Source organism: Phyllostomus hastatus, unplaced genomic scaffold (assembly GCF_019186645.2).
Source record: "Phyllostomus hastatus isolate PE091 unplaced genomic scaffold, TTU_PhHast_1.1 phas_contig_58, whole genome shotgun sequence".
Classification (NCBI taxonomy): domain Eukaryota; kingdom Metazoa; phylum Chordata; class Mammalia; order Chiroptera; family Phyllostomidae; genus Phyllostomus; species Phyllostomus hastatus.
The window spans coordinates 21296967-21313045 of NW_025333916.1; the positions used below are offsets into that span (position 1 = coordinate 21296967).

At 35.5% G+C, this 16079-nt stretch overlaps 2 protein-coding genes across 4 annotated transcripts in view; one reads left to right on the plus strand and one right to left on the minus strand.

Annotated features, from left to right (window-relative positions):
- The window catches only part of FAM169A (family with sequence similarity 169 member A), a 57899-nt gene extending 50039 nt beyond the window's left edge, over positions 1-7860 (plus strand). For 2 of the 3 annotated variants that reach the window (XM_045848209.1, XM_045848208.1), the window contains 3 exons: positions 1692-1895; positions 2753-3275; positions 4159-7860. In XM_045848209.1, the coding sequence (XP_045704165.1) occupies positions 1692-1895; positions 2753-3275; positions 4159-4253 (822 nt within the window). In that variant the 3' untranslated portion in view covers positions 4254-7860. Of the gene's footprint in view, positions 1-1691; positions 1896-2752 lie in introns of all 3 variants that reach the window. The other variant, XM_045848210.1, reaches the window with a different exon arrangement.
- On the minus strand, positions 7627-16075 carry NSA2 (NSA2 ribosome biogenesis factor). The gene is made up of 6 exons (XM_045848212.1): positions 15922-16075; positions 14362-14549; positions 14128-14278; positions 10409-10588; positions 8485-8677; positions 7627-7866 (listed from the first exon to the last, which is right to left on the minus strand). Exons 1-6 carry the CDS (start codon positions 15922-15924, stop codon positions 7799-7801), a joined length of 783 nt encoding a protein of 260 aa, XP_045704168.1. The 5' UTR covers positions 15925-16075; the 3' UTR covers positions 7627-7798.
- Between the last annotated feature and the right edge of the window lie 4 nt (positions 16076-16079).

Genomic DNA, 16079 nt, shown 5'->3' on the forward strand with positions numbered 1-16079 from the left:
AAATAAAAAAGATTTATGTGCACCTAGATGGTTATAGGCGTATATATTTGTTTATTTGTCTTTTAAAAGCATAATAGTATACTGTACATGCTTCATGTAACTGGTTTCGTTTGCCCAGCAAGTACATCGAGTACATCCTATTGTAGGTCACCAGTGACACATTCCTTCAGTTCCAGTGTATCTCCTCACCTAGACTGGCCTTTTCCACAGTATTCTCTGGGCCCTAGCTTTATAACACTACTGTATTTTGGTTTCTTGGTTTTCCTGTCTTTGAAGTTTTGTTTAGGATTTATTTATTTATTTTTTTGACTTCTGCTTTTCCCCCTTTATTTATGGATATTCTGAAAGACAGTTCTTTCTGCTCTTTGTTTATGTGCTCTCTCTTTTGAAAATGCATCCAGCCCAATGGCTTAATAAGGGGATGACCAATAACTCTAGACTTTCAATATTTATGTAGAGTATAGTCTCATAATGCTACTTGCCTTCTCAGGCAAGTATTTCTGTTCAGACAAATGTCTTTTTTCATCTTAAATTCAACATAATCTCTGGCCTTTTCACTTGTATGTTGAGACTTTTTTCTTCTCATCTTTCCTCTTCCCCTAAACAAAAACTGACTGGACTGAGTTTTTCTCTTCTGTTGTTTGTTACTTTAGTCACCAAAATTCTATTTTTTTAATCTTTTCTCTTTCTCATTTTCTTTCTTTCTTAACCTTCTTTTTTTAACATTTCTCCTACCCTAGTTGGTCCTTTTATGAGTTTTATTGTAATTACCTTCTGTGTGCAAGCTATTTATACTATCTGGCTAGATTAATTTTTCCAAGTCCCTGATTTCAATTTCCCTATGGAAAAGGTTATTTATATGATTTCAGGGGTTCTGTATAATCCAGCCAAATCTATTTCTGAACATTTGAGTACTTCAGTTTTCTTATTTTTAAAATGGTAATAAAATGCCTTCCATTAGAATGTCACTAGGATTAGAAGTATTAAACATTAAACAGAAGTGTTGTAAATTGATAAACATTGGGAAGAAGGTTTGCAGGAATTGGCACTTGTGTTATGAGATTACTTTTCTATATTTTAATGTAATATAAGGAGCAGGACTGGTCAAAAATGACCCTGGCTGGGTTGACTCTACAATGAACTGAGATTGGGGGCTCTTTCTCCCTGCATGAAGCTGTAGGCAAACTCAGCTCACACAAGATTGCTAGTGTTTCTTCCCTCTGGCAGGGTAACTAACTTCCCACAGGCCCCAAAGATAGTAAGTGGTGGACAGCTAATGTTCTGTAAAGAGGTAGCACTACACCTAGACTCTCTCTCTCTGATGCCCTATTACTGAAAAGGTTCCTCCCATGATTACCCTATAAGAAGGAAGAGCAAGAAGGGGCAGGGTTTCATTACCAGATCTTCATCCCACACTGTGTCCACTGTGCATCTGGGTCCTGTCCTCTCTCTCCATGAGAACAGGGGGAGCTTGAGGACACTTAAGGATTTTCTTTTACTGACCCTGCCTCATAAGTTTCCCCTTTCCCTCCAGTAAGACTATTCTCTAACCCCTGCCCTCTAATGTAGTAGAATTTATTTTGAGTCCTGGTGCGTGACAGATAGGCATTGAGAATGGCTCCACCTGGCGTGAAAAATAAGTTAGTCTGTAATTGTGTCCTGACTTATTTTTTTTTCTCCCAATGGTGTAGGAATCTGAATTAGAGCCTATGAATGGTGAGATAATGGATGATAGTCTTAAGACCTCTCTTATAACTGAAGAGGAAGACTCCACTAGCGAAGTTTTAGATGAAGAATTAAAATTGCAGTCTTTTAATTCCAGTGAAGACTCTGCAAATCTTGTTCCACTGATGGTAGAATCTTCAAAACCCTCTGAGGCTATTGCACAGGAAAAGGTAAGAGGGAAGTAACCTAAATTTTTATAGTTAATATATTCCAGTGTTGGTGACATTGGAGAGGCAGTGTAATATGTGTGTTTTCCTCCACCTTAATATGCACAGTCCTTTAGGAAAATGAAATTTTAGACTAGATTTTACAATGATATAATCAGTAATATTCCATAAACCAAATCTTTGTAACCTTATTCATTCTTACTAAATGAGTTTTACTTTGTAGAGGGAAAAGATTAGAAAAATGGATAAAAAGTATTTACCAACTATCTGACTACCTACTGCTTACACATTCATTTTAATTTGTTTTAATTAGGGAGACACAGATTAGTTGGAAAAACTTGATGGAATATTTTAAAAGAAATTTAATTTTTTATTTTGAATAGTTCAATTTAAGGCTAAAAATGTATTGTATAGCCTTGTTTTATTAGCATCTTATATAAATAAGTGAATAAAATTTCCATTGCCCATACCTGGCATCTAACTAAACCACAGTCAAACTTGACACAGTGTCAAGTCCCACAGGGCTCTTGGTTCTGGCTCCAGTAACACCAAGAAAGTAAACACTTTTGAGTTGAATCATGACTTTGAAGAATCTTGATATGAAGATTAAAATATTTTAAGTACTTTCTGAGGTAAAATTATTCCTTTTATTATATCTTTAAAACAAGAACTTAATGTATCCAAATGATCAAAAAGACAGTTTTGAAGAAATTGAGCTGTATTCAGAATGTGTACACCATGAACTAAAGTAACAAGTAATGATTAAAATGTAGTTCATTGTTGTTACATATTAGTTTCTGAAAATAATTTGTGTAAGAACTATATTGCAAAAGTTTGTTCACCAGGTCTTTTATTTTTAGACCTCGCATGTAACTGACTCAGAAATGTTGCTAGAGGAAGGCCCATCTGATGAGAAGGGGCACCCAGAAGAGAAGCTGCCGCTAGTTTCAAGAAAGAAGGCACATTTTGGAAGTTCGGACAATGTTGCTACTGTCCCAAATGAAGAACGATCTGACAGTGGTTTTCCAAACTCTGTAATAGCTGAATTGTCTGAAGAATCAATCTCTGAAAATTTATCACCCAACACTACTTCCTCATTGGAAGACCAGGGCGAAGAGGGGGTACCCGAACCCCAGGAAACATCTACAACTCTTCCTCAGAGTTCTTTGATAGAGGTTGAACTTGAAGATGTGCCATTTTCACAGAATGCAGGACAGAAGAACCAGTCAGAGGAGCAGTCTGAAGCCTCTTCTGAGCAACTGGATCAGTTTACACAATCAGCAGAAAAAACTGTGGATAGCAGCTCAGAGGAGATAGAAGTGGAAGTCCCTGTTGTAGACAGGCGGAATTTAAGAAGAAAGGCCAAAGGGCATAAAGGACCTGGTAAGAAGAAAGCCAAGCTCGCCTGAATGAAGAAATGTGGATGATAAATCCTCTTCTTTGTAACGTAATTGTTTTTAAAATATGGTAATAAATAGCACGGGGCACAGGACAAAAATTCCAAAATCTCAATTTGAACTTATTTATGATGCAGTTTTTCTCTCCCCCTTAGGACCTAGGATTCACCATTGTTTTTAATTTTTCAGGCTATTTTGTGTAAATACAGTTTTTTATTTTTATTAATCATGTTTCAATTTTGGGAAACCAGATCATACTATATTTTCTTTAGTAGTTGGGGACATCTGATCATTACTATTTCAGGAAATATAAATTAGAAAACTGAAAGTAGTAGACTTTCCATTACTTTTGGGGATCACAGAAATCTTTTACACTAAGGGTTTTAAATAGTAAACTTGGTGAGGGTTCTAGAAGTTTTAGCTTAAATATCAAACTAATCAACATTTTTTAAAATGTAGGCATGCCTAAACAAAAATATCAGTAAATTAGAATAAATATAATTTCAGCTAAATGAGAGCACAAATTATAGAAATTTATGGTCAAAGGTTTATGAGGGTGGTATTTTGGCCTCTCAGTTCATTGTTGTTGAGGATGCAGTTTCTTCCTTTGACTTCAATGTCTGAATAGGTACAAACTTTCTAACCCACTCTTTACAACATCTAATATTAACAGTACTGCTAGGGATTTAACTCTGGCATGTAGGTACTAATATCATTACTTAAATTTTTTTTTCTAAGTTGGGGATCATACTTTTGTCCTCACCTAGTGAACATGGATACTTCAGAAATATGAGAACCCTTCCTAAGACTTCTCTTTAATCCTGCCACTGCCTTTATTCTAGAATCTTATTTATATTCATTCCCCTCAGCTTTCATCCACTTCCCTAACACGTGGAGTGATTCCTGTCAAAAGATCTTCCTGCCTGCCTGCCAACTCATGCCCTTGGCATCCATTTCTGGGTAGGTATGAAACTTCACCCCACAATCTTAGAGCTGGCAGGAGTACAGCTGCCCTAAGACCTGTAGTTACCAGAGCTTAAATCAGGTTGGACACTTTGGTTGTCCCTTTGATCTTGCTTACTCTTAATTTGTTCTGAGAACAGGTTACAAGCCAGCCTGCTAATCGTGTTGCCATAGCAAAGGCCTTTGCCTAGGAAAAGGTTAAAAAAAATCCCTCGATTGTTAATTTTTATAATTTATTTAGAAATGAACAAAATGGTTGTTCTTAGAATCCAAAGAGAATCTCAAAACAATACTATTCTTTGAAGTATTATGTATACTCAGATGTGTATTTAAGGTGAAGAATGCTTTGAAACTACTTAGATTGTTTTTAAAACAACCTTGGTCCTTAATGAAAAAAATGTGTTAGGACTTTTTGTCATTATTTGAGGTGCTAAGGATTGATGTTGAGTTTTTTAGTCCAGTCGGGTAATGTCATTAAATTTTATTTTGAGATGATGGTATTTTAGGAATTTCTACATTAAAATCTTTTAAGCAGGCAAAATAGCAAACACCCCTATTTGTTGTAAAATTTGGAGTACTTGTATCCCCAAATTTTCTTTAATTATTGCTTGAGGTAAGCCAGAGTTCATGCTAAATGAAAATTATAGCACTTTTGCTATTTGGTTTCTCAAAAAAAAGTGCTAAATAAGTAAAAGAAAAAGTATTAGTAACACTAGTTATCAAATGTTCATGCTTATACATTTTACTAAAAAATTTGTTAAAATTACAAGTAGAAAAATGAAGATTTAAGATTTAGTAAGTTCTTGTTCTTAAACTTTTCATTTTTATTATAATAGATAAAAATCTAACATTTTACTTTATTTGGATTATTAATTTTCTTTAAAAAGGTGTAATTTAGGAAGATTGAGCTCACTGACAATGCTTGATGTGTAAATATAGTTGCTGAGTTTACAAAAAGAAATGTTTAGTAATTCATATTTGATTGCTATTCATATTTAACAGTATAAACTTGTTAAACATGTTTGGTTTATTCTTAAAAAAGAAGTGCATTTTAAGCAATTTAAAAACTTTTTTCCAGCACTCAAGAAAACTTGTTACATATTATCTCTAACAGAAAATGTTATTTTGGCATTTTCCTTGGTAAAGGAAAGTTGGGTCATATGGAAAAACCTGACTTTCACATTAACATGTTCATTTTCAGTAAATGAATTCTATAGTCAGTGAGTATAGAATTTATATCAAAATATATCATCAACAATGAAACTAAATTTCATCAGAATACTTAAAGTTTTTGCAAGGCATTAGAAAAACTTTCAGATTAGAGGACGGAAATCTGGTTTCAGCCAGCTAGTCTAGTCGCTAAGTGTCCAGTCACATCCTGTAGTCCTTTGTGAGCTGTTTTCTGTTTAGAGGTCTTATTCGTGGAGAAAGGAGTTCACTTCAGTTTGTGTAAATACATATATATTTCCTTGTGTAATATAAAGCAGACAGTTATCAAAATTTTAGTTGTACTTTTGTTTATTAAAGTGCTAGACATCACAGAAATAAGTATATTTAAGAATTTATTATAAAGCTCCTCTACAATTTTAAAGGTGAGAGGGTCTGTTGTGATTTTATATAAAATCAAATAGCATGAGAGAATATCAGTCATCTGCTTAAATTGTGTCTATATTCATGGTGTTCCCATTAAGCACAGAGAATTTCACAGGAAGGATAACAACTAGTGATTAATGGTTCACTTTTTGATGACCACCAGAACACTACACTACCTAAAATGGTTTCAGTGACTTTAGAAACATACTGGAGGTTTATGATTGCAGTAAATTGAGCAGCTACCAAGTGACTCATATTTGCTCTTATGTTCTGCTTCACCCTTAGGGATTACCTTCTAAAATTTGGTCACACCAGCAAACTGAAACAGATTCTTAATGTGTAAATAAAGAATTTATACTAACATTACTCATCTGTGTAACAGTATTTTACAATTTCTGCCTTGTATGTCCACTAACTTCAGTATTGTGTTTAAGGTGTTATCCAGTATTTTATGGGTGTGGTTAGTTATGCTTCTGTTTGCGTATTTACTATCAAGCTTTCTTTGTACAATATAGTTAACTTGCTTATTTTTGGTTCTAAAAAATAAGCAGACCTTAGTTCTGTAGTATCAAGTGCTTACCTTTAGTTGATGTTTTGTTTTCACCTTCCAAAACCTAAGTTATTTACACATTCCCCATTTCTATTACTGGCAAAATCATTTGTTAAAATCTAATTGTGAGAAAGGTTCAGCTTCTGTTTCCCTGAAGTAATTGTATTGTTATACTGGATAGTCATTCCCAAGGAACTAGCCTAGCCTTTCTTTTCCTAAGTGTCTGTATTCTAAAACTTACACTGTTTATAGAATTTAGAAAAGGTTATATTACATTATTCAGAATAGCAAGTCTTACTGAAGTATTCGTTTGTTTTCTTGATAGTTTTTTTTTCTTTTAAGTTTAAATAGTAATTAAACCTATATTTTGTGATTGTTTCTGGTGTGTTTTGAAATTCTTTTTCTTTTCCATAATTTCATTGATGTTTAGATACTTAATTTGTTTAGACATTAAAATGATTTTGTTAAAGGCACAGTTAATCACACTGTTGTACCTTTAAGACAGACTTTAAAAAATAAACCAAATTTAAAACAATGATTATAGATTAATATAGACACCCTATAATAAAGCCACAAACATATAATTCATATCACAAAAGTGCTTTGACCTAGTTATAATGCTAACATCTTTTTTATGTTATATGTGACTATCAATATATTTCCCTTAAAGGATCATTTTTCCTGAAATTATTTAAACAAATATTTCCAGTTCTGAAAATATACTACCTTAAGTTTAGAACATAGAAAATGCTCAAGTATAAACATTTTGGTGTTTTTTCATGTTTCAAATAGAAAACAGTTCTGAGTAAGTATTATTATAAATGATGAAAGAAGAAAATTTTTAGAATACTAACTACTGATTTAATGTCTGAAGTTAAGAATTATAGGTGAAAAGATTTATCTAAGTACTTCTGAATTCGATTTAGTGTAATGTACCTTTTCTTGTGTATCTTTAATGTGAATACTTTATAAAGGTAACAAACATTACCAAGTGTGTTAATGCTACAGTTCTTAGGATTAATGATGAATAATGAGGTTATAGATAGACTTTTACAGCCTAGACCCCATACTAAGTGCGCACTCTTAGGATAAAAGGTATTTTCAACTACACTGGCTTTTCCAGAAATGACAGATACTGATGAAACAGGATATTGCTTAAACTGCTTTTTTTTTTTTACCATTTAATTTCATGAATAGCTAAATGATAAACAGACCCAAAGACAAATACCAATTAGTAAAACTGGGCCATTTTAATGTTCTTTACAATAAAACAGTTCTCCTGATGACTGCAAACATGTAAGCCATTGTAATAACTGAAGTATGCAGAAACATCACAGTCACATCTTCCTGATTGGTGCATAGTCTTCCAATAATTACAGGGAGTTACTTGTATGAAACTGCTGTCAAACCAGTAAGACTGCATTTATACATCCATCATTCTCAGGATTATTGGTAACCTGGGCATATTTTCCTAAGGAAACAAAATGGAGAAAAAGAGAAATATTAGCTAATAAAAATTTTAAAGAATATATTGTTCCCAATATTTCTAACTTATCACTTTTAGGAGCTATAAAACATATTCTTCCCTTTCTAAGAATAATAAAGTTTAGACATATCTGGGCACTAAAAGCAAACAATAAGAAAATGAGGGGAAAAAATTATAATTGCTACATGACACATTTCAGTTTTTAATTATTGCTGAAATAGTGTGGCTGTTTGATGTATGTTCCCCTCCCTCACTCATGGTTAATTTATTTTATATTCTTCCAATATTTTTTAGTTATAAGCACATCTCTACATTTGCATATACATCCCTCATAATTAATGCTTCTTTAAACAAACAGCATCAAAATCTAGCAACGCAGTACACTGCATAGCTCAAACCAATGAGCTAAATTAAAAAGCATTATATTCAAAACTACTTTTTCTACAAAAAGTATTCTTTCTAAAAGTTTAAATCTGATTTATACCAAGTTTTAACTTATCTAGCTCTTATGCATTAAGATTTGCTGGGTACTTTATGTCAACTTGAAAATTTCTATTTTCAGGCTTAGAAAAGTAACACCCCCATACTAAAAAATTTACTTACCCCAAATAACCTTGCCTCCTTGTGTCACAAGGCCCAACTCGCTTACATTCACCTCGATGACAGTACCTTTGGTAATAACACCCAAAGTTGTATAAAGTGGGGATGAGGGATTCTTCTTTACACCAAGTATTGGCAGGCAAAAGGTGGCTTTCAGTTCAGGATGTGTTACATGGGCCTTCTTGAAACGTAAACCCTAGTAAGTCAAACACAAGAATGTTAAAAGAGTCCAAAATGTTAACTACGAGTAATAATTTTTTTGTTTTGCTTCTCTTTTTCCAATAGCCTCAAAAACAAACAAAAAACCCCAAAACAACATGTATTAATGTAAACTCTGAAGGCATCAAATAAAAATACTTACTAAAAATCTGAGTTACAGGATAAATATAATTCTCCCTATTTAAAAACAACAACAAAACTAGGATTAGCAGGTTAAAGGACTTGTTCCCAGGTTACATGGTGTATGGATGGAATCAAACTTTAAACATGATGATTCCAAGTCCATGGTCGTATTTCTTCCATGATAAGAAAGCAAGCAGGTGGTCAGCTTTCTTTACACTGATGGTAACACTGGTCGCAGACTGGAAGATTCCAGAGGAGTCTGTTACAAGAGACCATAGTCACCTAGTAACGCAGATAGGATCTTTGGAATGTAGCACATTAAAAAACCACAACACTTTGCAGTCTCTTAAATATGATAATTACTTATATATATCGGGCAAAAGATACTAAATCAAGTTCTTAGTAATGCAGTCATTAATCAAGCTGGTAAAAAAAACTGTACCATTCAGAATGCCATCTGATTAATTCACATTAAGATATTCACACTAAGATATATCTATATCTATATCTATATCTATATCTATATCTATATCTATATCTATAGCTGTCCAGCTACTGAAAGCCAAGAAGAGCTGGTCTGGTATACGCTGTCCCTGTAGAACTTGATAAGGCTACCAAACTGTAAATGATTATGAATATGAAATCAAAACAAGGGAGTCCATGATGTAATCTAGTGCTGAGTGGACATTTCCTGTAAATAACCAGACAATGAACATTTTAGGCTTTGCAGGCCATATGGTCTCTTGAAACTACTCAAACTGAGCAGGAAAAAAACTGCCACGGACAATGTGTAAATGAACACGCATGACTGTGTTCCATAGAACTTTACTGACAGAGATAAGCTGTTTGACATTTTAATCCATTAAAAATTTATTTAGAGCTTTTTTTATGAGAAATTTATTTATGAGAGCTTGCGTAACACCGCCAACCTTCTTCTCTGATTCTTTGTTTCTCTAAGCAGGCTGGATATCCAGTTGGGAGAATAATTCAGGCTGTTTAAAGGATTTTGCAAAAATGTATCTTAAATTATATTGGGTGGGGGACACTGGTTTTGACCATTGTTGCTATCAATATCAACAGAAAGTAAAGCCCCACTTTTACACTAAATTCTCTTTTTGCAATGATTACATACTGAATGTTTTCAAAAGCATTACTACTTTCCTTCTTGAACCAGAATTGACTTGAACAAAGACCTACTCAGGTTTTTAAATCTTCTTAGACAAGTCATTAGGCACTTGTATAGTAGAACACCTGTATGGTAGAATATTTATTGAATGAGTAAAATGACTTCATTTGGAACATAAAGATACTAATACATCATTTTTAAAAGTCAAGATTTACTGACAATGTAATGAAAATTCTTTTTTGTCTCAAATCACTTATGAAGGTGAAGATAAGATTTTTCATGGTACAGGAAAGTCCTAAGTAATACCTACCACTAACTTAAAATACCAAAAATAGCCTTAAAATGTCTTTCAACCTGTTTTTCATATCAATGTAGGAATTTCAGGAAATTGCAATGTACTTTATCTTGTTTAACAAAGGAACTAATATTGAAGCCACTGCACTCTTGCAAGGGACTTACCATTGGTCTAATGAATCTTTCATATTTAGGTGGTTTTCTAGTAAAGCCATCTCCAACAAAGCACACTTTAGTAACCATCCTCTTCCATGCTTTTTTCTTTCTCTTTCCTGTTCGAATAACTTTTAATACCTCTGTTTCTCCCTGGGCACGAACTTTGGGCAGAGGGACTTCCCATTTTCCCTAAAAATAACCACAGTTAAAATTTATATTGTTAGTAAAAGACAATGAGGACTTCAGGTCAAGATGGAGGTGGAGATAGACACGCTTCACCTCCCCACACAACCACAGATTTACAACTAGGCCTCAAAACAACACCCAGAACCATCAGAAAACAGAGCAATACAGAAGTCAGACAACCAAGGATATAAAGGCACATTCATCCAGACAGGTAGGAGGGGTGAAGATGTGGTGTGGTTTGGAGTGGCAGCAGAGAATGGGCAGTCTCTCTCTCTCTCTCTCTCTCTCCCTCACTCTCACTCTCTCTCTCTTACACGCACACACACACGCGCGCACACACACACAGAGTAGATAAAAATCAGGAGGGGTACCTTGGCAGTGAGCTACCCCAGCCCTAAGCCAGACTGCACAGCTCAGGTTTCCCACTCCAGGAAGATAAATCCCTGTAACTTCTGGCTGTAAAAACCAGTGGGGGTTGGGATGGTGGAAGAAAATCCAGATTTTCAGGAGACCCTGCTTAAAAGGCCCACATAGACCTAGAACACACGCAGACCCGGTCCCTCAAATTCACCAAGGCAACAGCAGGAAGGGCACCAGTCACTTATGGGGAGTAAATGAAATGACTGGAAACGGTAAGTGCCAGGCAAACCTCCAGAAGCCAGGCAGCAGCACTGCCCCCTTTCTAAGCCCTCCCCCAACACAGTGCCACAAAGTAGTCAAGCAGGTAGCCCTGCCTTGGCAATTACCTAAGGCCCCACCCCACACGTTTACAGGTGCCCGTTCTACAATAGGCCACACCACTAAGACAAGAAGTCAAACTCTATCTTATACACAAAACAAACAGGGAGGCTGCCAAATTGAGGAGACCAAAAAATAAAGCCCGAACGAAAGAACAAAACTCCAGAAAAAGAACTAAACAAAACAGAGATAACCAACCTATCATATGCAGAGTTCGAAACACTGGTTATCATGATGCTCAAAGAACTCACTGAGTACAGCAACAACATAAACTCCAAAAGAAATGAAGGTTACACTAAGTGAAATAAAGAAAAATCTACAGGGAACCAACAATGGAGGGGATGAAGCCGAGATTCAAATCAACAAATTGGAACATAAGGAAATAAGCATTCAACCAGAACATCAAGAAGAAAAAAGACAAAAAAAATATGAGTATAGTTATAAGGAGCCTCAGGGACATCCCCAAACACACCAACATCCGAATCATAGGAATGCCAGAAGAAGAGGAAAAGCAAACAACTGCAAACTTATTTGAAAAAAATAAAGAAAATTTCCGTAATTTGATTAAGGAAATAGACACTCAAGCCCAGGAAATGCAGAGAATCTAAAAAAAGTTGGACCTAAAGAGGACCATACCAAGACATCAATAATTAAAATGCTAAAGGTTAAAGATCAAGGATCTTAAAAACAGTAAGAAAAAAAGCAGAGTTACCTACAAAGGAGTTCCCATAAGACTGTCAGCTGATTTCTCAAACTTTGCAAGCAAGAAGGACTGGCAAAAAGTGTTCAAAGTAATGAAAAGCAAGGACCTATAACCTAGATTATTCTATCCAGCAAACCTATCATTTAGAATTAAAGGGCAGATGAAGTGCTTCCCAGATAAGGTAAAGCTAAAGGAGTTCATCATCACCAAGCCATTATTACATGAAATGTTAAAGGGACTTATTTAAGAAAAAGATCAAACTATGAACATTAATAGGTCAACAAATTTACAACGGTCAATAACTGAATCTGAAAAGACAAGCTAAGCAAACAACCAGAACAGGAATAGAATCAGATACACGAAAATCATTTGGAGGGTTATCAGTGGGGAGGGAGGAGGAGGAGAATGGGGAAAAAGGTGCAGGGATTAAGCATAATTGATAGAAGACGGACGGGGGCATGCTGAGAAGAGTAGAGGAAATGGAGAAGCCAAAGAACTTATATGCACAACCCATGGACATGAACTAAGGGGAGGATGTGTTGCTGGAGGGAATGGTGGTACCAGGCAGAGGGGGCAAAGGGGGAAAAATTGGGACAACTGTAAGAGCATAATCAGTACAACGTGTTTTTTGAAAAATGAGAAAAAGTCAAGTATGTTTTAGTTGTATAAAGAAGTAATTCACTTTTTTCCTTAACCAACAAGATTTTGGCTTCAATTGTTTTCTAGAGGTCTGCACTGTCTTCTCACAAACCCTCAAATAATTGAAACTAATTTACTATACATCATAGGTACATTAAATAAAATGGCTTGCTTAAACTAAAAATCTTAATCCCTTATTATGGATGAAAAATACTACATGTAATAAGGTGGTGACTCTCAAGGCAGTGTATGTGCTTAGTACTAAGTAGTTAAAAGTGTAAAACTAGAAGTGTGTCTCCACCTTTTAACATATCTGTATTTCTACCTCAAGTGGATTTTTAGATTATATTACTAGTAGGACAAAATCATCACCAGATATTTTCTACTTCCTTAAAATGCAAATTCTACAAGGAAAAACTGAAGCAATGCAAGCCAGTAGCAAAAATTCCATATTTATTATTAACACATAGGTTCTAGAGGATATTCCACACTTCATAGATTCATGACTGTGTAGAATGATTTACAACCTCCTGGACTTGGTCTCTTCATCTAAAATGAGGAAGGGTAAACTAGAATGTTTCTTTTAGTGGTGAAGTTCTAACACTCTAATTTTGAATAATTACACACCAATAAATAAGCAGTACCATTTTAAAAATCAAATTTGGAGACTGTAAGGTCTTTAAATATAGTTACCACATATTTTGCTGCTACCTGGACTTCTGTCGATCTGTCCACAGGTGTTTAAAAAATAGTATCTAGGCCCTTTTTGTTGTTTTCAGTGCAATCCAGAAATATTTTTTTAAAACTGAATTTTTATTTAAGTTCAATCACTTGAGGCTGTTTTCCACCATCCAACTTTTTGACCAGTTTTGACATACTGCAGGACAGCATAAACAAGAAGCAGTTGTACCTTTCACAACAGCACGGCATTAGCTATCAAGTATAGGAAGCTATTAAAATACTAAATTTGAGATTTGCTGCTTGCTTTTTGTTTTTAAGTACTTTTTTAAAAATCTAGAGATAAGAGCCCTGGCTGGCGTAGCTCAGTGGATTGAGCGCAGGCTGCGAACCAAAGTGTCGCAGGTTCGATTCCCAGTCAGGGCACATGCCTGGATTGCAGGCCATAGCCCCCAGCAACTGCACACTGATGTTTCTCTCTCTCTTTCTCCCTCTATAAAAATAAATAAATAAAATCTTTAAAAAAATTAAAAAAATAACATTAAAAAATTTTAGAGAGAAGTGGCTTTCTAATAAAATTAAAAAAAACACCCCCTCCCATTAAAAATTAAAATGTGCTAGTTGATGAAAAAGCACTTTTACTGACTTCAATATCTTAGTGGGGAATATGGTAGTTGGACTTCATATTTCCAATTAAATTGGAGAAACAAAGAACGCCAAGTTTGAATTTAAGTAATTCTCCTGAACAAAAAAGAAATAAAGATTTTATTATTTTATTGCTTACCGCTTTCTCTTTTCGTTTTTGTTTAATCATATTGGAAAGTACTTTAGCTCGGGACTGTCCCTCTCTGTCCAGTAGATAGGCAGGTACTGCTCCTTGAGGCGTCTTTTCATCATTCTTTTGTTTGGTGTTTCTCTTTTCATGCATCTTGATACTACCAAGGACAAAAGATTATAATTTTTAATAACTATCACTCAAAAGATGTTAACTTGCTACAACAAATAAATGATCACTTACGTCTTCTTCATTTGTATTTTCTCAGCATGGCGCTGTTTATGGTAGAGCTTAGCCTTCAGACCAATCATCTTTTTTGCCTTCTTTGAACGTTCATGAGCCTCTCGACCTTCCTTTTTTCTCTTTTTCTCGTGGTAATCCAAACGATATCCATAGCGCTTACGGTGTAACTCAATATACTCGTTTTGTGGCTATAAAGATGCAAGAAACATTAATTTCTTTTGAGCAATGTGTGAAGCATAGAATACCACGTATCACCGACATGTTCTCTCCCTTAAATAACTCTTCTAGTATTAGGCCTATTCACATGATGTGTGTTAAATAAATTTTGATCCTTGATGATATGAGGCATCAGGATCTACATCTAATAATCTCAGTGAAAGTTACTGAAGGGAACTGTCCAAAATCCACTGAACTACAAAAGGCATGATCTGATCCAGGATCTCATACAGTTGTAGGTTTTGACACTGTACAACTGTTTAACCACCAAAATCAAGATAGAAAATATTTTCTTCCCTCCAGGAAGCTGCCTTGTGTCAATTTTAGGTTAATCCTCTTTTGCCAATCTGATTTCTAGCTCTAAGTTTTGCCTTTCCCAGAATGAAATTGAAGTCGAATCTGTAGTATGTAACTTTTTGCATCTAGCTTTTCACTTGGTGTAAGGGTTTTGAGATTCCCCATGTTGTTGCATGACATTATTCCTTTTTTACTGTCAAGTAGTATTACACTGTATGGATATACCACTATTTGTTTACCCAAGGAGAAGTGATGGATATTTGGGGTTCCACCCCCCAGCCCGAGTTTTTAATGAATAAAAGGGCACATGTGTCCATTTGGACGTATGCCAGCTGTTTTCCAAAGTGGCTATACTATTTTGCATTTCACCAGCAATAAACGAAATCCCTTTTGCTTTTAAAGTGCCTGTTTTATATGTCAGTTTTGGTTTACTTTAAACACGCAGCCCCAGTCCATTTGTATTTTAATACTGTAAAGATAAAATTATGATACAAAGCAACTCCATCACGGAGAATAATTCTAAAACAATCAAGATAGTATGTATAGCAAGTTTTCAACTGCTATCACATAAACTTTACGGCAACTATGTGAAAGTTATGTGGAACGTCATGTTGCAGAGAAACAGATGTAGAAGAAAAGATCTGGCAGTCAGAACTAGGCTGTGAGCCAGACTACGCATTTCATTAGATGCTTGGCCCGTGCCCTCAATTTCCTCAGTAAAAAAATGAGGTGTCAGTGGGATTACTGCCTACAATATAGGGTTATCGTTAGGCTCTGGGACCAATGGCCACGCAACACGTGGCGAAACCAGGAATTTAAGAGTGAAACCTGTCTCGCTCTCAAACTTGTGCTCTGGCAAACGCCCCATTCTGTGTCCCCAATGTGAAGTTTTTCCATTCCAAGGAGCCGACCTTTCGAAGTCTATCCTCATTCCCTTCAGCAGTACCTCACTTCCGCCTACCACGCCTCGCCCCCCACTCCAGAGCCTGGGGACCCTAGGCCCCACGGAACGCCCTATTTAACCAACGCCCGAGGCAACCTCCTCACCATGGTTACGGCAGCTGGACTGCCGGGTGCAGTCCTCCGCGCGTTTAGAAGCGGGCAACTTTCGGGTCTCAGAGACCCACGATCCAACTCACGCGCCCCGCGACAGGAAAGGAATACTTCTATGAGGACCGTCTCCAGTGAAAGCGCGGCATACTGGT